Raw genomic sequence first — 25,773 nt, 5'->3', positions numbered from 1 at the left:
CCCCCATCCCCACAGCCCGGGGCTGCACAGCAGTGACTGCTCTGTCCTCCACCCTGTGGTGGGTGAAACCTTGGTGAGTCCAAGGCAATGAGGTTTCTTTGGCCACTGACTTCCCCAGGCCTTTAGTATCCCAGAGCAAGGTTGCCTATGGCCGAGCATCCCTGGTAGCAAAGGCACTGGGGGAGAGTTGGGCCGGTGGCTGGATAAAACAGCAGAATTTACAGGAGGCCATGACAAAACTAGGAAAGGAAAAAGCCAAACCACTACACACTTGGGTTTGGTCAATGTAGGAAAAATTCTTGAGATGCTGCTAAACTTAACTACCTTTTTTCAACAGTTAGAAAAAAAAAAACACCCTAGAAAAATGGTCAGTTACTTAGAGGTCAAGTAGCAGAGCCCTGAGCTAAACTAGCACCTTCTGGAGAGTGAGTTATTGAATTAAACCAGACATCGTAACACAAAAATCACTGGTCAGGGTTTATCTTCCTTCAATACATGTCAGATGGGGGAGAAGCTTGCATTTTTAAAAACAGGGTTCTGGAATGAGATTAAAGAGAGCTGCAACCCTTCTGCTGCTGCATGGGTGGGTGGCTGTGGGTAGGAACAGCTCCTGGCTGGCACAGTTGGCTGGGCTGCCACACCACAATGGCTGGGGTGGACAAGCAGGTGCCAAAGAAATTTGTCTATGCCCAGAGAAGACACTACTGACAGCGTCTTGGTTAACGAGTCTCTCTAGGGAGAGTGGAATTTGCATATAGTCAGAGTAAAATATGATCTACCTTGTAAATGTCTGTGTGTTTCACAGGCAGTTTGGATACATGTGGTTATAGCAAACAACCTGCCATTTAAACTAAAGATCTTAATCATTTATACCTCTTTTTGATCACAGTTCCCTTTGGCAGCTGCTGTGTGTTCAGATAGCCCATGATCCCAAATTTATCTGATACAGCAACTAATGGGTTGTGCCCTAAGCATCTTCCAGTCCTACTGAAATCAATGAAATTTTATTATTGGCTCCGCTGGAACTTGAAATTGTCCTCCGACACTGAAAGGGTGCTTTGAAATTACAGTTTTCTGTCTGAATGATTGCAGAGAACACTTCCAAAGGCACCAAAGGAGTTAGGCACTCAACTGCAACCAATTTCAGCTGGAGCTGGATTCCTCCTCCTCTTGGTGCCTTTGAAAATGTCCTTCACTCCAACAAGCCCAGCACTTTTACAGAGTTTTTCTCCCCAGTGGGTCTATAAGCATTAAAAAAAAAAAAAAAATCCTCCTTTTAACTGAAAGATGTAAATAAATATTCCGTACAATTTAAGTGTGCAGCTACTGGGCCAATCCACCTCAGGGGTGGGACTTGCCCTGGGGTCTACATTGTTCCTGCATGAGGCTGGACAGCCCCATAACAAGGCTGGTGGATGACAGGACAGTACAGCAGCAAAATGGTTCAAAGCAGTACAAAAAGGAATATACAATATTTAGGTGATTATTCACCATTAGTATTTATAGAATTTTTTAAAAATCCAACCAATTTCAAAATGAATTGGCAAATAGGGCAGGGAAGGCGTTTTTTCCTTATCAGCTGTCTGTTCTGAAAATCTGTGCCCTTAGCAAGCATGTGACTGTTTCCCAAACTGACATGTAGAGAACCTAAGTAATAATTTTGAAACAAAAATTGTTTTTTTTTTTCAATAAAAAAAAAGAAAAAAATGCTGGCCTGAATAATAGACAGTGACTGTCTTGCACATTTAAATGTTTCTTAGCATGTTTCTAGCAAAATACACAGTGAAACATACTTACAACTACAGTCTGTTACTGCATATAAGAAAAATGCTGTCATGTTCTGAGACTTACTTATTTTTTTCTATTCTTTTCTTTCAACCTTCAAAATGTAAATAGCAATTTTTGAAAGTCATTCTTGGTATAAACAAACAGTGGGTCAAAATGTGATTGCTAATCAGTACAAAAAGACCTTCAGCGACTGACCTTACTTCCGGAGTCCTTGGCTCCACATTCACCCTTATCGTACCACCATTTGTTTTTCAGCTTGTCTAAGATGCCTTGTTCACTGAGTTTCAATACTGCAAGGTTTACAGGAGTTCTTCACGTGGGAAATAACATAAATAACATTATATTATGTTATTTTATGTTATTCAATCTTTAAACTACTTTAAAACTATACAAAGCGATAAAGCAGGGTTCCTGGCCACAAAGTATTTACACTGCAGGCAACTGGATCATCCCCTTAAGTTAACGCTAGAGCATCTCTACATTACCAGGTCCTGCCCATATCGCTTTGAGTAATCGGCACTCACTGTTAAATGAAGGCAGTAGAAACAAAGCAAGGCCAATCTCCCACTTTGGTGCCACAGGCACTTGCAGTAGCTTTACAGATCTGGGTGGGTTTATCCAGCAGGACCCCCCTATTGCACTAACAGACAGGAGCCCCCCCACCAGCCACTGCGGCTTCTCACGGTGGAACAATGCTTCCAGCCCCCGATCCCGGGCAGCCCTCGCACCTGGTGGGTCTCTGTGCACATCTGCAAAGCAAAAACCCCCAGGCTGGATCCGTGGAGGGGGATTTTGCCAGCTGTCACAGCCACTTCCCCGCTGGCGCTGTAGGGCTGCGCTCGGAGGCACCGTGCTCTCCTGCACTTCCCGGAACTGCTGCATCTCCAACTCGCCCAGTCCAGGGAATTGCAGCAGAAAATAAGCAAATGCAGACCTCTATGAAGTGAATTAATGAATATGGAAACGCTGGCTGAAAGTGCCCAGGGTGGGAAATGTTGGCAGGATAAACGGAGTTGCTGACTGGTGCTGCCAAGATCCCACAGCCCAGGAGGGCTGAGCTCATCTGCCCCTTCTGCGTGGGAAAGTAGCACCTGAGGAGCTCCCATTAAGGTTCTGTCATTTCCACTTCCTCCTTGTGTGATGTCTTGGTTTTTTTCTTACACGTTTTCATGAGACAGGCTCCCAGTGTAAGGGACATCTTCAGGTCCTGGTCCTGCTTGAACAGCTCTGATCCCTGCTTCACAGCTGAACAAGGCTGGTCCTTATGCTTAGCAATGCTGTGCCACTTTGCATGGGATGATACCAGGCAGACACATGCATAACCTGCTTTGAGTCCATTCCGGCCTGCTGTCAGCACAGGAGATATAGGAGCTCAGCCCATGTCTGCCCCAGCTCAGCCTCATGTCCGGCTCTTGCTGCTCCCTGCCTTTCTCCCACCCCTGCCAAGTGTCTTGACTCTCTGCAGAGCAGAAAAGACTCAGGAGAAAGAGCAGCAAGATCTACACAAAACACCTTAAATAAATATAAGTTAAATCGCACAGTGGCATTTAGGGAAACATCCCCGGACTGGGAGGGCTCAAACTCCGAGCAACAGGAATGGCTGAGCCTTGCCATGACAGGGGCAGGGCAAGATGCTGGAAGAAGCAGCTGGTAAAGAAAAGCCCTGCTCCTTCATCTGACAAGAAGCTGCTTTTGAGATGGCTGTGAGACTTAGTGGCTGATGCTGGGAAGAGCTGCTCCATGTCCTTCAGCAGGAGGGTGGCAGCCGAGCCCAGGAAGCTCGTGGGGTATCATGAGAAAAATTATCACGGTCAAGAGTTCTTGAGCTGAATACTCTACAGGCTGCTCCTACATTGCCCTATGTGTAGTGCTACCCAGGCCAGCAAGGAGGCGAGAGCAGGGAAAAGCCATCCCGGTGGGGACAACCACTGGTCCCAGCAGCAGCACTGCCAGCACTGCCTGCAGATCTTCCTAGCTGCCCAGGCAGAGGCAGCACCACTCACTCCTGGCCTGCACGGGGCTCAGTTTAACACCAGCCAAGACTTTATTTTTATAAAATGGCTGTTTTTAAGTGGCAGCTGTAATCTAATTAAGTATCAATCAGGGCTGGCTGTACACACTTAGCTGGACACAGCCAACGGGTGGTGGTGACAAGCCACATGAGACAGACCGCGTTTGCTGGCCTGGCACTGGCAGCAGGCAGAGCTCCTCCACCAGGAGCCAGCAGCATCCCAAAAACCCAGCTGTGCTGCAGCTATGTCTGCATCCTCCTACAGGTAGGGCTATAAAATATTAACAGGATCAAAGCACATTCCAAAGCACTGCCAACACCCAGGGGTGCAGGTAACGCACCTGCCCCACTTGGTCACACCAATGGGGAGTTGCCAGGTCCTGGCCAAGCCACCACCATGGATCCTCTGGGGCAGCTGGGCTGCGTCGAGACCCCCGCTGACCCCCAGAGGAACATGCTACGAGCAGCTGTGCATGCCTGCAATGCCAGCCAGTGACAGCTCAGTGCTTTTACCTTCCCTTTACAAGCCCCAGTAGAGAGCGGGGTGAATTATTGCTCAGACAACAGTACTCTCATTTTAAATTTCATTTAAAAACTATCCAATTTGGAGAGATTTTATGCAACACATCTCTCAGCTTTGAAAAGCACTGTGCAGCTGAGAATACACAAACAATAGGAAGAAGGTTATAAACACCTTTCCTCCTACCTGCATATTTTATTGTGCAAATTTTCCCCTCCCCCCAGTCCTATTCTGAACACCATTTTTAATTTGCATGCCTTTGTAAACCCCATACGGAGTACTGAAAATTTGCATAACATCCAATACATTATAGATTAGCTTTCACAACATTATACAGTATTGGGAAATGAGGAGGCTTAATATGCTAATTAGGGTGCTTTATTTTTTTTAAGCCAAGATTGCAGCTAATTGTGCACGCACAACTGCCAAAAAAAAAAAAAAAAAAGAAAAAGAAAAAGTAGTAAACTAAAATTATCTTAACTAAACAGGTGGGAATTTGCCTAAACTGAGGTTTTCATTATCATTCGTCCCAGCCCTGTTTGCCAGGTGAGGTACCACAGTCCCTCAGCCTGAGTAGGAGACAGGTGATTTGGTTCATCCATGTGTCCTAGCATGAGGAGCTGAGTGGAATGGGCAAACAGGTGCCAAGGAGTCACTCCTCACTTCAGACCCACCCAGGCTTTGCTGGTGGAGCTGTTCCCATGCCAGGGTGCTCTGGTGCTGGGGCTGTCTCCATCCTGCCTGTCACGGGGGCTGAGCAGGTAGCTGGCACCAGAGGGTCAGGCTGTTTACAGATGGATCGGGGGAGACAAATCAGACATAAAAGAGGAGCTGGTGCCTGTCCCTCCCTGCCTTGGCCTGTCCTGTTATCCCCAGCACACAAATGACCTGAAGACTTGCCTCAGCAAGTTCCCAGCCTCCCCTGGCTCAGCTACTTCACTGGGTAAGGCACTGGAAATAATTCCAGGAAATAAATACCAAAACCTCCTAATGCATGAGCTGCTTCCTTTGCAGCAGGACTTGAGAAACCCTACAGTGGGAGAAGGCGTGATGCCTCTGCAACTCCTGGTCCAGGACTTCAGGAATGCAGTATGAGCTGGTGCAGGATGGACTCCTCAAATCCCAAATTCCCAAGATAAGTAGATATATTGGAAAGTGAGCCTGGTTACTGATATATTTTCCCATTGCTCATCTCTGAGTAGCTGTCTAGCCTGGTTCAACTTAACACTCATAGTCAGTCATGGCTTTGGCTGAGATCCTGATGGAAGTGCAGAGAGCCATGTCTGGATCCTGGCATTTTTCACTGAGTGCTCAGCATTGCCCATGGAACACAAATCCTCTGTGCCACCCCTCAGCTGACACCCAGCCGGTCCCAGTGGTGTCCCTTGGGCAGTGCCAGCGCTGTGCCTGTGCCAGCCAGTCCAAGGCCACCAAGATGCAAAGTGTTCTGTTGGCTGTTGTAGAGGGAACTGCAGGGTTCTTCTAGGAGTGATGGCTGCTGGGTCTAGGAAGGGGATTGTTCATATCTTGCCCTGGCACTGCTTGACTGAGGGGGGATTTTTAGAATTGCCTTAGAGGCAGAGGAATGGAGATACTAAATTACTTGCCTGGGTCCCATGGGAAGGCTGTCATCAGCCATTTACTTCACTGTCCACCTCAGAGGATCATTTCCTCATTTTCTGGGGCTCTGTCTCAAAAGACTTCCACTTCTTGTAGTTTTCTTGGGATGCTTTTGTGCTTTCCAGTTTTTAAATTATGTTCCTGTTGTTGGGCTGTATGGGATATCCTATGAAGTCCTCGGCCCTTTCCTAGGTGGCTTCCACTGTTCTTCCATGCTTTAATTTATGATGGGATTCTTTTTCATCTCCCCTGTGTGGCTTCCAGACCCCTCCCTGTTAGTTTGGTTGCTCTGATAAAAGTAAAATGTTCAGAGGTTTGAGAGCTTGTGTTCTCTTGCTGCACTCTGTATGCCAAGAAAATTGAGATGAGGCCATTTGGATCAGGATCTCAGCATTTTGGATTCCACAGGATGGTATTCTTGTCCAGAAACTTGCAGTGTTTTTCTTCCTTCCCATAACTGAAAGATTTTGTTGTTTCCTTGCTTTTGCTTTTCATCCAATATATCTGAATCATCCAGGCTTAAATCTGTGAGGCTAGTTCTCTTGGACAGCTCTACCAAACCCTGCTAAGATTTTCTTCTACAAATGACTGGAAGACTTGAGTTTAGAGAAACGATACCAGGAGCCTCATATAGGATAGTACAACCCTTAGAGGGGAATTAAGCCATCTGCTGTGGTTGTTTTTTTAAGAGAGGCATGACTGTCAGTGGCCACCTGTTTTATATGCTTTACAGAGACTGCCACGAACGTGGTTTTATACCTTGACAGAAATGGGTTTTATTGGTCTTTCACCTGTATAATTTCTCTGCCATCCTGTTAGGAGACTCTGTTCAGGTGCTTGCAGCACTACCTTCTCCTCTTCAGCCACCAGCTATTGCTAGAAAACAAGCTGTACCAGTGCTTTTCCAGATTTAATATGACACCATCCTAAAGGGAACCTCCTTTTCCTTTTGCTGTATGGCCCTGGGGCCTCCTCCCTGCTGCACTTCAGCCTGTCTGGGTCAAGTCCAGAAGCCTCCTTCTCAGAAGAAGGAGCTGCTATGTGCTCTTTGCAGAGCATTTATTGCATTTATATTTCATTATTACCCATCTTCCATTCGCACAAATAATATGGAAATCTGCTCTCGCCTCTTCTCTTTGAGACAGCTTTACCTGTCTGAGGGATTTCTTGTCTTGCCTCCTCTTACCAAAGCCCCAGTTTCAGGTCAGTTGCAGCAAATTTTATCTCCACTGAGAAAAATTGTGGTATTATAATATTTCTTTCCATTCTTTCTGGCCAGAACAAGCTTGAAGTAGAAGACAAGTAAATTAATCATCAAAGAGGTAGATCTTTATTAATCCTAAAAATGGGAAGGTAGAAGTACTGACCCTCTCAAATTATAAATCATAACAGGTTTTTAGTAGTGTGATTAATGGCCTTTTGGGTTAATTGTCATGATTTCACCTGCACCTATTTAAAGAAGATAACCCCAAACCAGATGTTCTACCTACTGCTATCACCAACTTCTACCAGCTTAAGACACAAGCCCAGCAGGCTGCAGTCCCACATATGACTGCAAGAGCTGGCCAGGCTGCTCCTTTTGGCAGTTGGGTTCCAGTTACATCGTGTTTGTGTGCCAGTGCTGTGAACAGGACCCTCTCCTGAACGAACTTGCACTGCAGTGAAGAGTCCGAGCAGTTTCTTGGAAAAGCACTGTTCATTTATGAAAAGAACATTGCGATCTTGCCAGGAAAGGGCCATTTTCCAGGAAAAATGCCAGTGCCTTTGTAGCCAGTGTTTGGGTTGGTCCTCACAAATGACAACAGGCAATATAAGGAGTCAGTGACCACTAGAGGTAGGAATTGGGAACAGAAGTCACTTTAGGACATGAACATCTCACACAATAATCTGCAGACTTTTTCAGCTCTGTCTAACTGGTGTTTGAGTGGCATGAAGTCTCAGCAACACTGCAGTTATGTTTATTACTTGCAATCTATAAAGATTTAAGTGATGATTGGAACAGCTTTGGATAATTCCCATTCCATGCTCTAATGGATGTCATATAAATGTTATACCCAAACCCAATCACTGCCAAGGAGAGTGAATGAACTCGGCAGACAACACACTGTTCCTTTGAAATCAGATGAACCATTGCTCAGAATTCATTTAGAATTTTAAGATGAAATCTTTCAGAAAAGCAAGCTGCAAAGTAAAAGTGTAACAAGCAAGGCTCTTCAAAGCACCAATTAAAGGACTTTCTCAGGGCGGCACAGGATGAGGAAGGCAGTGCCTGGGCTGCACAGAATCTCCCAGGCCGTAGGACTGCTCATGGGCTGCCCTGGCACCTCTCACTACCTGGGTTTTATAGCTGCAAGTCCCTTCATCCACCATCAGCTGCTTCCTGATTTTCTTTAGAGTATTCAGTGTACAGTGCGGCATTTTTGCAACAATGTTGCTTGCAGCATCTTGAGAGTCCAAACGTAGCCTTTTTGGGGGTAGAGGGTAAAGAAATCACCCATGACCTTGAAGGAAGACCAGAAAAACATTCAGCATTGAGTGCTCCTCTCTAGTCTTGAAAACATAATTTCTTCATGTGTGCCTGGAGCTGTGGCTCAGGATAGCAGAGCACAAGCTGCAGCAGAGATGATCAGCACTTCAGCCACGGAGGGATGCCCAGCTAGATGAGGAGATGTCAAACACCAGGCAAGAATTCCAACCACTGCAGCTTCACTGCTCATGAGTGGCCCCTGCACAGGAGAGCTCCACAGGCTTCTGCAGGGCTACTTGGCCAGGACATCCATGTCCCCAGCAGCACTGAGGAGGGACACAGGCCATCTCACCCAGAAATAATGAGTTAATTTAGAGGTGAAGCTAAGAAATTTATGGCCAGTGGCAGTGGGGATCCTTCTCACAAAAGCAGATGGATGCTGGCTCCAAACATACAGCAAATATCGTCACCGGGAGAACTGTCCTTTGCTAACAGACCTCCCTGAGTACTTAACACTGCTGCTACCACAATGCACAATCCTGTGTGGTCACCAACAGGCCCTTGTTCATTTTTCCCAGCAGTACAACAGCAGATAACAAATTCCTCTGGATGGAGAAGTGTGGAAATGCAGGCACATCACTTGAGAAACAGCACTCACAGCAAAGCTGTTCGTGATTCCCTGTACCTTGGTACTGGCCCTTTGGGTGCACAGGAGAAGGCAAAATCACAGTGCCAAAGACAAGCCCGGGCTCTGGCTGTGTCACACTGCATGGCATAGAACAGTTAGAAATCTGGTCTACTATTTGGCTAGTCCAGATTTATTGCTGATTTGTGGCATCAGAGGAACAGAAAGCTACAGAAGGCTTCTGGCAAATCTGTCCCTCCTATTGGAAGGTGACATCTTCCCTCTGTATCAGAGTGCTGCCCTGGCCAAGCCCCATGGTCAGACCAAGGGCTCAGCCTCTGCAGAGGGCTCATTACCCTCCTGTCCAAATCTCAGTGATACAAAGGAGGTGAGAGTCCATGGTGGTACCAGGTCTTGGTTAGTACATTATAAAGTGGTCTTTGACTTGTTTATTATTAAATAGTAATAAACTTGTTTTATAATTAAATAATCCCTGTTGGTTTTGCCTAATCCTTTTAATTTAGGAATCTGACATATTTAGAGCACCCTCATTTCTACAGCAAGAAATGCTTTCCTTTGTTCCTTATGACCAGAGCTGTCCTTGCTGGCTGGAACATCCCTGGGATTGCTGACACCAGCACAGCCCAACCAAAACCATCATAACACCAAAGAATTCAGATGTTAAACACTTGGATTTCTAAAATCTACCTCATAGTGTCAGAGAAAGGAAAGTGGAATGAGGTGCAAACAAACAAGCATTTTCTAAATCCAAAATGCTTCCTAAAATCATCTTGGGTAAAACTACTGAAACACTCAATTAATTGTTCCCGCTGGTGTCACTGGTTAAACCCCACCAACTTCAGGGGAAGCAGAGAGGGTAGCTTGCTGTAGACATGTGCGACATGTCACACTTACCATGATCCGAGAGGCAAATACCTGAAGAGCACAGAGATTACAGAACAGAAAATTCTGAGTGGGAAGGGACCCACAAGAACCACTGAGTCCAACTCTTCAATGAAAGGCCCATACAGGGATTGAACCCACAACCTTGGTATTATCAGCACCCTGCTCTGACCAACTGAGCCACCCCCAGTGTGATCCTGCACGATGGCACCACTACCTGGCAGTGCACTGGAGAAATCTCTCACTGCCACACATCACACAGCACCACCAGCCTTACCCGCCCTGCTGGCAGGAGGAGGAGAGGTGATGCTCAGTGGGGCCTGCAGTCCTGTTGCCTGGAGATGAACGGGCCAGAAGGCAAGTGACCACTGCTGGATCCCTGAGCCCCTGCCCAGGCACATGGCTGTGCAGGGACTGACAAAGGCAGAAATCAAGCCCAGGCTCTCTGCTTAATTTGACAGGATACCATAAAAAATGTCACTAACTATCTTGGTGTTGTTAAATTATAAAGATAGAAACAATCTAAGAAGCTATACCAAATCCAGCACTACTCTCTAGAGGGCATCGCTTGAGGTTAAAGACCCATCTAAATCAAATAAGGCACTTTATTCCTCTAAGCTGTATAAATCCCAGCCTGATCTGTAACTATTGAATGGACTTTTTGTTAAATCTTGTTACTGAAATAACTTCTGAAGAGATACAAAACCTGCGGGTGAATGCACTGTCCAAGGGCTCTGCTCTTGCTCAGATCAGATCATCCATCTGCCTGTTGCAATTTACCAAATTAGCAATGTCTCTGTGCCATGACTTCACGTTTTGCAACACACCCACACATGAGGGATAGGGAAGACTTTGTTTGGAAATGGGCTCATTATCCAAACCCACTATGTTTGTTTAAAGACTACAGTTGCCTGGTACCTCAAGCAAGAGTGAAGAGCCCTGAAAATACAGGCATAAACCCATATCGTCAATCCCTGCTCCTTCTTGTCAGTCACTATTTCCTACTTTCTGTCTCAAAACATGATCGTTGGCATTCCACACTGAACATTTAATATTCAATGAAAAAATGCAAAAAGTACCAGGCATTTATTTTTTAAGTAATGAGCCCTTGGCTGTTTTTAGGTAACATTTCAGATCCACACCACTTCTTCCCTGCCCTGTGTTACCAGTAGTTGCACATCTCCAAGATTTAACATTTGAGGGACTGAAATGCTTTATGGGTAGGCAGAGGAAGGGATAAAAGTGAAAGCCATCTAGTTTGGAAAGACAAGGAGCTCGCAAAGTTAGAAACTTAAACTTAGCACCTCAAGATCTATATATCCCCCAGCCACCTAAGAAATATGCTGCATGTTGATGGCTGGGGTAGTGCTTGGAGGCAGAGTGATAAATCCCCTGGCAGAGGATGTTGTTTTTTCCTCAACAGCAGAGCTAGCAGCAGTTGCCTTTGCTCAAGGCCCCGGGGATCTGAGTGATGGTGAGGAGCATCCTGGGGCTGCAGCTCCCTGGCTGCCAGGAGATGGGTCTAGTTCCTGCTGAGCGCTCAGTAGCTGCAATAGTGCTCCGTAGCAGAACTTTGTTATAGTTTCCATAATTAGGCAGGAGTAACCTGCCATTGCAGGTTGGAGCATCCAGTTTATCTTTGTGGAATCTGAAGTGTTTTTCCTTTGGTCACCAGGTACGCATTTTAAATTCGGGTGGTTGAATGAGCACATGATGTCATTGCATCATCTACAGACACTGTGTGCTCACCTCTACAGAGCCAGATGTGTTACCAACCGAGGCTGCAAGTTCCTCTGCTCTCTGCAGGGCTTGCAGCCTGTGTTTGGCAGCAGCAGCTGTCTCTATGAAAGAATATTTACATGTTTCACAAATGTAGCTCAAACAAATTGAACTCTGTACTAACAGGATCATAATTTAAGAGAAGTGCCAAGTGCTAATGCAATAATACACGTGATTGGATTAGGAAATACAAGCCATAACAAGTCACTTTAGCTCATTTACAGCAGTGCCTGACACTTGAAGTACGGATGTGGCGAGAGGGTGGAAGGAAGAGCAAAGGAGGGCAGATACCCAACATCACACTCAAACCTACAACATCTGAGAGAGTGGCATGGACCTTTCTTGCCATTGCTTGAGTCCTTTCTAACCTGAATGGGTACGAGAAAGAGACTCAACTTACCTTGCATGCCAGCTATCCCCTCACCTTCTCTTTCTCTTGTCTTAGGCACATCCATTTTTCCCCCCATCTTTATTTTCCTCTTGAAACGGCTTCTTCTGTGACTCCTGCTCTTGGCTCCTCAGCAGGCTGCAGGTAGGTGCTGCTTAGTCCAAAGGCTACACAAGACATTCAAAGAACAGCTACGTAGTGTGTACAAAAGCTAGAGGCATTCGGCCCATGGCTACCGTGCCGGCAAACACAGAGAAATCCACAGAGCAGCACCAGTGCCAGTGTCCACTGAGCACAATGCTGAAACATTAGAGTCACTTTGAAGAAGAAGAAAAGCATTTACTTTCCCTTTGTATGTTAAATGACAGCAGTTACTATTAAAGAGCAACAACCAAGCCCAGACCCCCAGGGAGATGTTCAAAGGAAAGGCCCTACTCCTGCTGCTGGGAGCTCCACTTCCAGCTGCTGGTTGTCCTTTTTTCCTTTTCCAGTACCACAGAGCCTTCTGCCTTGACTTTTCCCATACTGATACTGACAGTGCAGGATAAATTATTCATGTAAGCAATCTTTGGAAATTAACTGTTAACCACAGATAATATGAAAAGGAGTGCACAATTAACAAGTCTTTAAGATTTCTTGCTGCCATAAAAGCAGGACATAGTGTCCCTGCACAAGCCCCAGGTCTGCCACAATTCACGCCGCACAAACAGGTCTCCTTGCACACTCCTGTCTTGAGTTGACTTTGGCAAGGCAGCAAAGCCAGTCTCCACGGTGCTAAAGGCTATGCTGGCAATACTAAACAGTTCCCAATTCTTGGACACCACTGGTTCTGACTCCACCGACTCCTTCCCAGTGTAGGCAATCTACTCTTTTCCCAGTTCCATTTCCAGGAAAATACCCTCGACAGTCTGTGCAACAGCACCATTGTTTCTGCAAACCAGAGTAGGCCCTCTGTACTTCTTGGCAGTGCTCTGAGATGCTCCAGTGAACTCCTAGAGCATTAAGACTTCATCACTGGTGCAAAACATCCACAGTATTATTTCCTAATATGCTATAAAGTAATAGCTGTCAATTAAACCAATATTCTGGTGTCTTCCTTTTAAAGCGTTATTTTGCTTTGTCACTAATTTGCACAATACAGTAATTTCATATTGCTTTCCCAGCTCTGAGCATGAATTAGCTCTGTGTTACTGTCACTGGCTCAGATCAGCCATTTTATCTTTTTCCAGCTCATAACGCAGGCCTATAGAATGGATGACAAGGAAATTCATGCTGATGAACATAATTTCAAACAAATTGCTCAGATAAATCATGCTGCATCTTTTTAAGATAGCCATTTCCCCAAATGTTCTCTTTTATGCACAACGTGTTTGGCAATGGTGCTCTTTAGGCATCAGGTATCATCTAAAATAACGTATAACAGATTTTTTCCAAAAATATGCCACTTAAAAAAATTATGCTGCAAGTGTTAACGGCTATGCTGAAAATGTATCAAAGCAAAACAGCACACAGACACAGAGGAACAGATCCTATCTGCTAATGGCCACACTCACAGCTCCAGAGGTCTTGGGAATGGGATATTGTATGGAGCACAGTTCTGAGGGCAGACCTCAACTAGCACACTGGAAAAGTAATTCTATGATTAAAAAGAAACAATTGGAAAAGGAAATAATATTACATTGCATGTCATTCCTCTGATGTACTCCAAAAGAGGTATCAGCCTAAAAAATAATATATTAAATAAATTAAGTCAAATAATTAGAAAGGAATCTTGGCAGTGAAGTCGGTGAGAAGCTTCATTCAAACATTCTCCTTCCATGTTGGTTGTTATTAAATGTTACCATGAAGGTATAAGAATTCAAGAAATTTATCAACAGCAGAACCATAGAAATTTATCTTAGCAGAAAATTATTCCTATGCAACTGAATAATTAGTTTCACTTAAGTCACTCAGCCTGTGACCACTGTCTGTGTTCCCTTTTGTCTAATTCCTGTTAAATCCCTATTCAGCCATCACTCAGCTCCAAGATTATAGGATTGTATAATAAACAAAATAATTAGTTTCCAAACTTGTAATACACTGAAACATATTTCCTGGAATATGTTTTATTTACAGTGCTGTTTTGTATTCTCTCATGTTTGAGAATTCAGCTTGCATGTAGAAGAGCATTTGAAGAGAGGATAATTTTGCCATGAAACTAAATTCACACTCACTTAGGAGGGCTAAGTGAACAAGTTTTGATGCATGTACCAGAACGTCTGCATCAGCCAAGTCAAACCACATGTATTGACGTGCATCCCAGAAAAATTATGTATGGGTAGAGCATATTCCCCTTCAGACTTGTTAAATAAGGACCACTACCAAAATTGAGTAATTCCCTTTGCCAGGGCAGTACCAACAGCTAAGGCACTGCAGAGCACACCAGCACCCTCTGCTCCACACCAGCACTGACACAGATTGGTAGCACTGAAAACAAGACACTTGTCAGCTGAAGCCTTTAAAACAAACTCATTAAAATGGCACAATCTCTTTAGTCTTCAATTACAAGTGAACCCCAGGAGCATGGAATGCCCACAGGTCTAACCTTACACTCTGGAAGCCAACAGATTCAAAACCTGCAAAAAGCCAATTTATACCTTTACTTCTTCCTGCTGCAAGACTCAAAATCCTTGTGAAAATGGAAGTCACTGTTTTCCAGAGGCGATGAAGATACAAGAGACAAACTCACAACTCAGCGTCATTCCTCTCCAAGCACACGCACACCACATGTGGGACTGCAGGGAGGACGAGCATGGGAGAGGTGAGCGGGTCCTTTGCAGTACAGCCAAGGGCACTGGCATAAGCAAACAGGCTCATACTTACCTCTGCCTTTCAGCGTGAGCTAAAGTATCAGTCACAGAGGAATTCAGCTTAAGAAACTGGCACCACCAGTCTGACAAGGCTCACACACAGCCCATTGTCAGGAGGTAGGAGGCGGCTGATTGCGGACTCGGGGGCGGCGATTTCCCAAGTCCGGGTCTCTACGGGGGAAGCTGAGAGAGGAGTCTGTCAGCTCAGCCGGTAGAGAGAGCTGCCCCGAGTGTGCAATGGCTGCTGTGAGATGGAGGGCAAGGTCTGTATCTCCACCTCAGGCGCCTTCACCACCCTATCCAAAAAAACCAACACTTTTGAAGGGACTCCTCTGAATGCTCTACAAATGAAGCCATGCTGATATAAACAATTAACTGGAGAGACGGGATGAGATGATGAGGAGGGCAGCTTCTGGTGGGAGGACAGTGAGGAGAGAGAGGCCAGCGAGATTCCTGGAGCTGTAGTGCACAGGGGCAGCACCAGAGCTCATCTTTCCCCAGAGGGCAGCGGGCTCCTGCTGGGCTGGGGCAGGGCCTGGCCGGTGATGGGGTGTGCTAGAGGGCACTGCCTGTCTGCTGCAACAACTGCTGCATTGCAGTCTGCAGGACTCAGGGCCTACAGAACTACCTCAAAGAAAGAGACACTTCTAAACAAAAAAGCCCTTTGATTTACCACACCTCTAGAAACATCACTAACCCCCTCCCTGCCTCCCTTAGCTTAATCTTCTGTGAGAGGTCTTCTACATCCCATGCTCTCCTCTCTGGGCACTTCTGCCAGCTGAGCTGTACCCCAAGAGCTGATGACTATAGCCCAAACAAGTCCTTCACCACAGCATATTACAACAAACTGCAGACAGAAATCACTCGGGACTAAACCAGAAAATCATTATTGTGTTTGTTCCCCTTCTCTTTTCTCTGGGTACCAACTCATGTTACCACAGCACGCCAGACTCCACTCCCTCAACACTGCCTGACCAGGCCAAGGGCCTGCCAAATAGACAGCATTGTTCTTTGTAAAGTATCTTCCAGCACAAGCAAAAATAGAAGGATGGTCCTGCCCTAATTATGACCATTTAAAAAGCCCTCTTTAGTTTCCTTAGGGCTGAAAGTGTTATTGGCTGGGTTTAATTCAATGAACTTGAAGCAAAGAAGTTCATTGAAGCTGGTTTGCATGAAGAGTTTTTTCTCTTCAGAGAGCAGCATTAGACAATGACGTGCTGGATCCCAGGAGGATATTAAACGTTTAATATACTGGCAAATATGACATATAGAAATCTTCTGTGAAGGATGAGCAGCACAGCTAAAAAGCATAAAAAAGCTTGTGCTCATCTCCAGGCTGCTGCTGAGCACTGCAGACCTCCAGCTACTGAACCAATCCAAATTCAAGAGCTTTTCCTTCCTTTAGTATTACACAGTGGCTTTTGCTAGCAGCAGGCATGACGAGCTGAGCAATTTCCTTTGTAGCCAACTGTACGCAACTCTTATTAATAGATTGCAGCAGTAATTTGCAGTAATTGTCTGAAACTGTAGTTTACTATTATTATTGATTTTGGACCAAATCTGAACATTTTTATTGGCAAGATTAGGAGTTATCATTCCCTAAAGATCTGGTTTTACGAGATGTAGGAGAGTGTCACTATAAAAATGAATTTCAGTATTTTCAGTATAACAATGTCATTTAAATTAATTTTCTTGGTAATTCCTGCACTCAAAGTGACCAACAGCACCCAGCCAACTCTAGCTATAGCTTATCCTTGCTGGGTTAAAGACTGCAGAAACTGCTAGTCCTACAGGGCAAAGTCGGCAAGAGAAAAGCACACTAGTTAACATTTGCAATATATAAGCTCACTGAAGTAACTTTGTGAAGATACAGTACCGGCTGCCTGGAAGGCTGGGGGAAGCCTCAGCTCAGGAGAAGGCAGTGATAAGGTTGCCACTGCTGCCACTGGAGCCAGATTAGAGTCCACAACTGTATCAAAGGCATGTCAAACACAGATACAGGGTTCTTGCACAGGAGTGTGTAGAATACTGGTCAGTGCTGTACAAAAGGTGAAACCTGAATACTCCAGGCAAAATTTCCAAAACCTCCCCAAAAGGGAAAGGAAACAGGAGCTCCTTCACCTCCAGGTCTGTGCTGGCACAGCTAGTCCTGGCAAAAAATAAGCCTCATAAACCCTTGCCCTCAGCAGCTGGGACAGCGACAAGAAGTGACCGTTGGTTTCTTGTACAATTACCTCTCTGATTTACTCTGCGTAGGTCCCACCAACACTAGACTTTCTATCTGTTAGTTAAATAAGGTTCCCAAGCTTGAACAAACCCGCTGATGATATTAAATAAGACAGTTTCTTTGAAAGAGCTACTGAACAAGAAAATAGCTTTTTTGTCCCCACCACAATTAGTGAAATAGTTTTCATCTGCTTTCTTTTTGAGTTTTTTTCCTTGAGAAGCAAAATAACAGCCTTGCCGATTACTCTTTGCTAAGGTACCCGATTGTGGTGACATTGAGGCTGACCTTGGAGTCACCTCCCCCGCTGCCGCACTCTCCTTTGTCGTACCACCATTTGTTTTTCAATTTGTCCAAGAGGCCTTGCTCATTCAGTTTTAATACTGCCAGGTTAACAGCATTTCTTGAAACGATAAAACATAACTTGTAAGAAAAAATGCACAAATGCTTAGGAAATCGTAACGTATAAAAAAAGGAGCACAAGAGGACAAATTGGCTAAAATTTCACAGAACGTGGAGCTATCAAAATGTCTGTACAGCAAATACAGGGTTAAATATTGGAAGGTGGCATGGAAGATAACATTTGCTCAAAACTGAAGTGTGCGGGATGGGGAAATTGTCTTTGAGAAAAAAAGTAACAAGAACACCACATCATGCAGTTAACATTCGTCACATATGGCAGGTTAACTTGGCTTTTACCATTTAAATTGAAAAAGCCATTGAACTGTAAAATTAAAACAGCAACAAACAATCAGAGAGGACAACACGAAGAGAACACAAAAAAGTGGATGCATTAAATAAATGAAACCATAATTTACCGTCTTATTTAACTCCATGGAATATTGAAGATTTTAAACTTTTAAGTTACCTCAAAATCCACAAGAAAGAAAATGACAACACAATACATCAGGGTAGGTGGAATACTATAACAACATGGATATTGTTATATTATTCCACCCACCTTAATGCTGAGCCTTTGGGGGTTGCTACACCATAGCCCTTGGAATCCAGGTTGCCTCCAACTTTCATGGTGTCACAGGGCTTGCGCTGCTCGATGTACTCGTTCATGGTGGACTCCAGCAGGAAGGCAAACTTGCCCTTGGACTTCCGCACCCTCGCCACCCCGTCCGCTGTCGTCTTGGTGAACACCGAGGGCTCGGCCGACTTCATGTAGGACCACATTTTCTCATAGACTGCTATTTTTGATCTCTGGGAGAGATGAAAGGAGAGAAATGAAGACTCGTGTTGGCAGGACTGAGCTTCTTGGGGTTAGCTGGCTTAGAGGTATAATGACACCCTGTAACTGATTAAGGTTAACAGGCAAAAAAAGCCAAGGCAGCTCGGAGAGAGATATATTGCCCCCTGAACAAAGACCAAATGACAAAATGTTTGGGGAGGGAGGAGCATACCTCAGACATTTATTCTACTGATCGCCGAGTTACTGGCAGCCTTGGAATGAGCAAGTGTGTGCCCGACCCCGCCTTGGCTCCTGTTCTGTGCTGGGTTTATCCACCCTGTGTGCTGCTCTGCCAGAGGGAGGATGGGAAATCCCAGCTCATCCATCATGGCCAACAGATGCAAAAGGAGCCTCTCTTCTTCATACAAATCCTCAGCATTGTTTTTTTTCACAGTAACTGCAGCTACGAAGGGCGGGCATTTGCTTATTACAAGTTTTCAGCAAGGCAGGAATGTGATTTTCCTAGTGGTGATGGCAGGTCTATGATACAGGAGACCATGCCATTCTAGTGGCTGCCAACAGAGATGTTCAAACAAGGGATATAAATAGTAATTACAAAATCTTTTATGAATCAGTAGTCAAATATTCAAAATTTGGTTTCCTATTTTCCTAAAAACCAGCAAATACAAATATTAGCAACAAACTGAAAAAATTGCTGGTTAACTGCCTGTCACCATCTATATTTTTTTTCCGATTTCCCTGTTTTCAGACTGAGCAAACCCTAACAGCTTCTAGCTCGGCATACAAGCTTTGTAAACCTGGAAATGTTGAGAAATGTGTTACTTCCCCTTCTCACTCTTCTCCAACAGTAGCATTTAAGCCACCCTCAGATCTTAAAGCCACCTCCAGACTGTCAAGAATTTGTATCCTGGACTACCGGTTAAACTTTCCTGCTTGGTCAACAGAAGGCAGTAATACCAACTGCATTTCTCCAAAGTCTAGAAATCCTAGGATTTATATAAGGCTTTCAGTCCAATCTGTGGGTACCTCGAATTTATGCCTCCTATTCCTTGCCAGTTCCACAACCTTCCTTGCAGAATAGGAATGAAGCAGGCAGTAGCTAAATCTAGTTCAAATTTAGCAAACTTGTGGTGAAAGATTGCTAATGTCCATCAGCTTGATGATTGAGACATGTTTCCTCCTCATTCAGGACAATTTAATGCATTTTAAATAATGTAATGCTTAACAACCAGCCTCCAAACATTTCACAGGGGTTAAGCTCTGCCTACACACTGCTCCTCAGATTATGCTCAGCAGGTGTTGCTCTGGTGGATAGAGAGGAGCATGGAGGGCAGGATTTTATTTTATTTTATCCTTCCTGATGAACTGAAAAACAACTGAAAATGCAAACCAATTAAAATCAGCCCATCTGACAACAGGAAATCAGAGAGACAACAATATAGCCCAGTTATGAGAGGGGGCTGGCTGGGTGGTGGGTGTGAAAAACAAGTCAGAGAGAGCATCTCTTGGCTAAAGAGGGGCTGTACAGCTTTGTTTGCCCAGCATCAGGATAAAGAGGGATGTAACTGGCGTCTGGAATGGTCCCTATGCAGTTGAAAGAAGGAATTTGGATTTTCCTGACCTTCCCCTACAACAGCAAACACTGGATAGCCTGAGATGATGATGGTGGTGGCTCTGAAGCTGAGTGGGGAGTGTAGCAGCTCAGCTCCTGGCAGGGAGTGCTGAGCCTCAGCTGACTGTAGGACCATGAATCCTGCCTAAGGAGGGAATCTCACTGGGGCTCAGTGCCAAGCACCCATGGGCTGGCAGCCACAACACCTGACAGCCACTTTGTCACTGCCTGCTCGAGGTGCCCTCTCTGAGCACACTGGCTTGGCACTCCTGCTTTTCCAACAACCAACCTAATGTATGCGGGCATCTCATCTCCTGCCCTTCTGGGAGCTACCCAGGGCACTGCATGACTCCCAAGAACCAGCCAGAGGGGCTGTGGGGATTCCAGGGACACCAGAGGTGCTGGGAGGTGGTGGCTGTCACGTCTCAGTGGCTGCCAGCACCCGTGTGCCCCGTGGGCAGAAGAGCAGGGTGACAGCTCTCCACTGCAGGTGGCAGTGCAGGCAGTGTTGCAGGCACTGCCCGTGGCCAGCCTGCCAGCCCCTCTGGCGCAGCTCTCGTGGGCAGAAAGGGAACATAAAACAGCCCGGCTGGCCAGCACAGAGACTGCAGAGCAGTGGCAATCCTGGTGTGTCTTAGTTTCAAGGTTCTCTTCCTTACAACCTTCATCTTCTTTTAACATAAATAATACAAACACATCTGCCCATTTATATTTGCAAATAGGCACCCAAGGGTCAAAAGGAGGGTAGAAAACCATCTTTACTCTTTATACTTCTCAGCAAGCTGAAGTCGTGCACATTCCAAATTGTGCATGCATTATGTATGCTTGTTTTCCTCTGCAGAGTGTGCCTTTAATTACTCAGATAAACTAGATTTTCTTTTATTTACAATCTTTTAACTCACACATGAATACCTGTCTGTAGTAAGTTCTTTCATACTCTTTCCACCTAGCCTTAGCCTGACTACCTGAAAGCAATGGCCAGTACATCTGTGAATTGTTAATAATCACGGTTATCTGATGAGTGCCAACAGCATGCTCAGGGCTGCACATGGTCCAAACAAAGCATGTTCCCTGCTCCAAGGGCAAAGGGTGAATATCATCATTCCTGCTTCAGAAAACCAGATTCTACAACTGAAAACCTGATCTCTTTTCAACTTCAACAAACAGCCTAAACTTTATAGTCTGCTGCCTTCATTTAACTCTTCTGGATGATGTAGCTAAAAATCAGGTCCCATTTCTATATGGTCATTGCCCACCTCTTCTTCTGCCAAGTGGGATTTTCAGAATATCTTGTTATTATCAAACTAACTAAATAAGAATAGCAGTCTGATCTAGTAGAAATAGATAAAAAAATCAAGCTAGAAATGAACAAAGCATGTGTTGACTCAGAAAGGTTAATCTAAAACGCATCAGGCTTGTGTTGGTTTCGGAGCACAGACTGGCTGAGGATCCCAGGGGTCCTGAGAGAGAGGACCAGGAATGTGATGGGCTTTGGCCACTGAGTCCTGCTTGGTTCATAATATAAAGAAATATATATATATAAATTTTATATAAATATAAAATTCATAATAAGGTGAAAGAAATTACTTATGATGAGGCTTCTTGGGGAAAGGGACAGTGCCACCAGACGAGCTGTGACACCTGCACAGTGCTCAGCAATGCTCGAGGGCATTTTCTACTTCAGAAGCCATATTTTAAACCTGCTTAATGCCATGAAACAAAACAGTTGATTAAAGCTGCTCAAAGATGCAACGGGATGAAATGACATGGAATTTCTAGCAAATATTTTTTTTCCAATTTTCCAATTGCCTCAACAAAACCCAACCATCTCAGAAGCCCCTAAAAGATTTTCAGAACATAAAAATGTCTTTCCTAACTTTAAAACTCCAAATTCTGTGTTGAAAGAACATTCTTACCCATCTGTCCCCCCCTCTGAAGACATTCACAGTGCCTCTCCCAGCCCTCCTAGGAGTCTGACACCCATAACAGGGGCCAGACGCAGAAGCAATCACAAAGGATTTACACTCCAAATTAAGGCAAGGTCTGACAGATCTGCACTGTTGCTAGAGTTCAGTAAAACATTTTCCCTGACAATAAAGTGTTACTTTTAAAGAGATTCTTAGGAAAAAAAGAACAACTTAAAAGCAAAGATTTAAGCCAATTCAAAGCCCATAACTGCAGTAACTCCCTATGCTCTGCAACTCCTATTTCTTTGATATTGCTCTCCAGAAGTCTGCCACACGCATTTCCTCAAGGTTTCAAGGGGATATTATTATAATTTTTTCTTAAAAGCTACATTTTCAGTGTTTCATCTAGGCCCTGAGACACATTAAAGCGTCTTTTGATTACTGCAGCCTTACTGTAGATATAAATAGAACTGGCCTTTGCTTTGTCAATAATGCTGGCTTTTTTTTTCTTTATTGGGATATGTTTATGCAGAAGTATGAGCCACAAACACCACAGCCAAGGGTGCAGGCAGCTCCATTCTGTGTTAGCAGAAGGACTCACTTCACTTGGCCCGTTACTAATCGGCACCTAAATACACGCTGCTTCTGGCTACTAATGCATTCATTTGAAAAGAAGATGCCAGTTCCTCAGTCCACAATTTTAACACTGTCTTCCATTTCAATTCTCCTAGTTTTGACGTGTGATTGTCTCCAGCAGTGAAATGAAAAATCAGACAGTGTGGTAGCATCCAGAAGTTGGCCAGTCAGGGCTGGGTGAGTGATACAGGCATGAGAAGGAGGCAAGTTTGCCTCTCAGTTGCAGCTATTTCTTCAATCCATCCAACAACCAAAAAACCACGTGGCTCCAGATGAGTTAGACCTGGTGCCTTGGTTTCACTTTTGCACATTCCAAATCACCTAGAGATACCTAGCAAATCCCAGCACATCTTGGACAATTCCCTGGCACTGGTTAAATTTAGCTCTAAAATATGAAACTTTCTCCCAGTGACTGAATTCCCTTCCCCCTCTGCAGACATCTGTCTCACACTTCTGCTAAAAGTGACATTGTGTCACCTCCCCCACTACTGCGTAGGGGTGAAGCTGTTGTGTTTAAAAGAAACAACATTTCTCCTTTGTAGTTGAAGTATGTTATAGGGATATCCTTTACCTATTTTAGAACATTTAACTCTCCCTACCACCTCCTCCACAACCTGAAGGTCTTCTTCAAAATGTGTCCTTGTGCACCCTGTTGGGATATTTCATTGAAAATTACTAAAATGGTCCTTAATTTCTTGTGACAGGCACCAGAAAGTGATTTCCCAACAGTCAAGCTCAAATTGTTCTCCTATAACTTGTTGGTCATCCAGTCATGAGCCAAATTTACCCAAATAAATTTTAGTTTTAAAATCCAGTTATATATTCTCTGCTTTATACTTTAAAAAAAATTAGATTATACTGATGTTAGTTTTTTTACCTCTGCCTTCAAAACTAAGAGTGATAAACAAAGTGTAGCAAAATAAAAAAGCATGTGGACCTCCCTGGCTGCAGCACATATATAAAGGTAGGCAGAGATATCAATAAAAGTTCTAAAGCAGCAGACTTACTATTCTCCTCTGCTGCATGGGCCCTATGACTACATTATAGCTCCTTAACAAGGGAGATTTACAGCCCTTAAGTCAGACAGATGTTGCTGATGCAAAACACAAAGGTCCATACTAAAATCAGTGCAGGTATTTAATTTGGTAATACATGCTGCCTTTATACAGATGCACACCTCACTTTGTATAGATGCACATCTCACTGGAACGAACTTGGGCAGTTAAGTGTGAACTGCAGCTTCATTATCATCACTCATAGCTTTTCCTCCACATGTGCAATTTGCTCTTCTGCAGCAGCTAATGAGTCCAGGAGCCTATGAACTATTTAAAAGCAAGCTACTAAACAGGAATGAAAAAACTGCCAAGACACTGCCTTGGTACCACTGCTGCCACCTGGCTTGGGCCCCACTGTTATCCACTGGGTTTAGGCAGCTGCTTGATTGAACTTCTAATATGGCAAATGGTGATGGAGCGGCACCACTGTGTTTGCTGCTTGGATATGGCTTTGATTTGATGCCTTTCCACTCCCCCCAAGCCTGATGTTGAGTCATCCCTTGCACAGCTGCCTCCGCAGGGGAGTGAGGGACACTGGTGGGAGCCCTCAGCCCTGGAGCACATGGAGGCCCAGCCTAATGATGATGCTACATAAGAACAGGATAAATATTATTAGTAAGGTCCCTCTGCCTGAGATTTCCAAGCTCTTTACCGAGGAGGTAAAAATAGGTCTCATGAAGGCCAGAGGGCACCATTAGTCCCCTTTCCCCAGTGAGGACATGAAAGCAGAGATGTCATTTACTGAAGGTCATAGGGCAGAGTCTAATAGATCAATGTCACAGCTTTTAGCCACAGATAACTTGTGATGCCAGCAATTCACTTACCTATATGGACAGAAAAATCAATCCCATCATTACATGAACCTCTTGCTTTTATTACATTCTCGGCAGAAGAAAGTAGGTCAGGGCATTTTTCTTCTAGCAAGGCCAAACCCCGAGTCTGCCAATCTCTACCCACAGTTTATGAATTTGTGGGTTCCCACAGAAAAGCGAGGTTCAAGCACGCACATGTAAACTAGTCTGTATGTTTGTAGGATCACACAAATCTTTGAGAGTGTATGCACACATGTAAAAGAAAGGGTGACCTGGTGACCAATAATGTTTTGCAGCCAAGCATGTGATAGGAGACACTGTCATGTTGTTTTCTTGCTCAAATGGTAACTTAGGCTTTAGAAATGGCATTTTTCTTTCCCAGTTGGAGCAAACGAAGCCCAGAAATCAGCAGGATCAGGCCTGCAAACTCCTGGGCTGCTGTTTTTCTCTGGAATCCTCTATGTTAAGATGCCCCTGCATGGGGCTGAGAGATGGGGAGTCCAGCAGGGGGCTGATGGAGGTGGTGATGGTGGGGAAGGGCAGTCCACAGCAGTGCTACCCACCCAAACAGCTGGGGAATCAGCCTAATGAAACCTCTCCAGGCTTCAGCATCGTTAGTTCTTCCAAATCTGACATACAGAGTGGCCTGATTACAAAAGAGTCTTACAGAAATAATACAGTGTTTTAGGAGTTGTGTTTTGAGACTTTCTCCTTTGCTTATCATGGTCCTTTTCAAAGTGTGACCTTTGGCAGCAGGCAGGTGATGTGCTGTAGCTGCTTTAACAGGCACCTTTTCTGCAGTGAGCTCTGCTCATACAAACAGACAAGCAGAGTCACTCCAGCTGCAACCAGACGTTGCTGACATGTCAGTAACAGTCTGAGAAGCAGAATGTAAATCAAGATTTTAAGATGTCCTTTCCTGGCACAACACCGAACTTCAGACTATACTCATCTCCTCACTTTACTGCTGCCATCCATTCCTCCTTGTTGCAATGCTGATTGGGAAATTAAAATGAAAGTCTTTACCAGCGACAAGCTGCCTTTGTAAATTCTCTGTGACTCAGGGACAGAGCCAGCGCTCGGGCAGCGCTTGTCCCAAGGAAGCAGTGCTGGAGGGTGACAAGGGCTGGGTGGCACATGCCAGCTGTGCTGTGCTGGACAGTTGTGCTGGGTAAGCCTGTCTGTCTGTCTGTCTGTCTGCCTGGGGAGCAGGAGCAGCACACATTTGAGCTGGCCAGAGGGAGGCTTACGTCAGCCTTCAGGCTAAGGGGCATCTTTCCAGCAGTGACATATTCAGCAGAGTTGTCTTGTCTGGGCAACTGAGCAGCACAACCAGCCCTGCTCTGGATTTGGCCCGTAATAAATTAACAGAGAACAGC

General features: G+C 44.8%; 1 protein-coding gene across 10 annotated transcripts in view; it reads right to left on the bottom strand.

The window, feature by feature from the left end:
- The window catches only part of GRIA3 (glutamate ionotropic receptor AMPA type subunit 3), a 146,320-nt gene that overhangs the window by 3,358 nt on the left and 117,189 nt on the right, over nucleotides 1–25,773 (bottom strand). For 3 of the 10 annotated variants that reach the window (XM_014886397.2, XM_088173240.1, XM_014886423.2), the window contains 2 exons: nucleotides 18,136–18,383; nucleotides 1,984–2,098 (listed from right to left, as the gene is read on the bottom strand). In XM_014886397.2, the coding sequence (XP_014741883.1) occupies nucleotides 1,984–2,098; nucleotides 18,136–18,383 (363 nt within the window). Of the gene's footprint in view, nucleotides 1–1,847; nucleotides 2,099–17,462; nucleotides 17,578–18,135; nucleotides 18,384–25,773 lie in introns of those variants that run through there. The other 7 variants (XM_014886405.2, XM_088173241.1, XR_015806779.1 and 4 more) reach the window with 5 other exon arrangements.

The sequence above is a fragment of the Sturnus vulgaris genome, chromosome 14 (genome assembly GCF_052056855.1).
Source record: "Sturnus vulgaris isolate bStuVul1 chromosome 14, bStuVul1.hap1, whole genome shotgun sequence".
NCBI lineage: Eukaryota > Metazoa > Chordata > Aves > Passeriformes > Sturnidae > Sturnus > Sturnus vulgaris.
The sequence above is the reverse complement of the archived record's forward strand: the minus strand, read 5'-3'. Positions and strand labels throughout refer to the sequence as shown.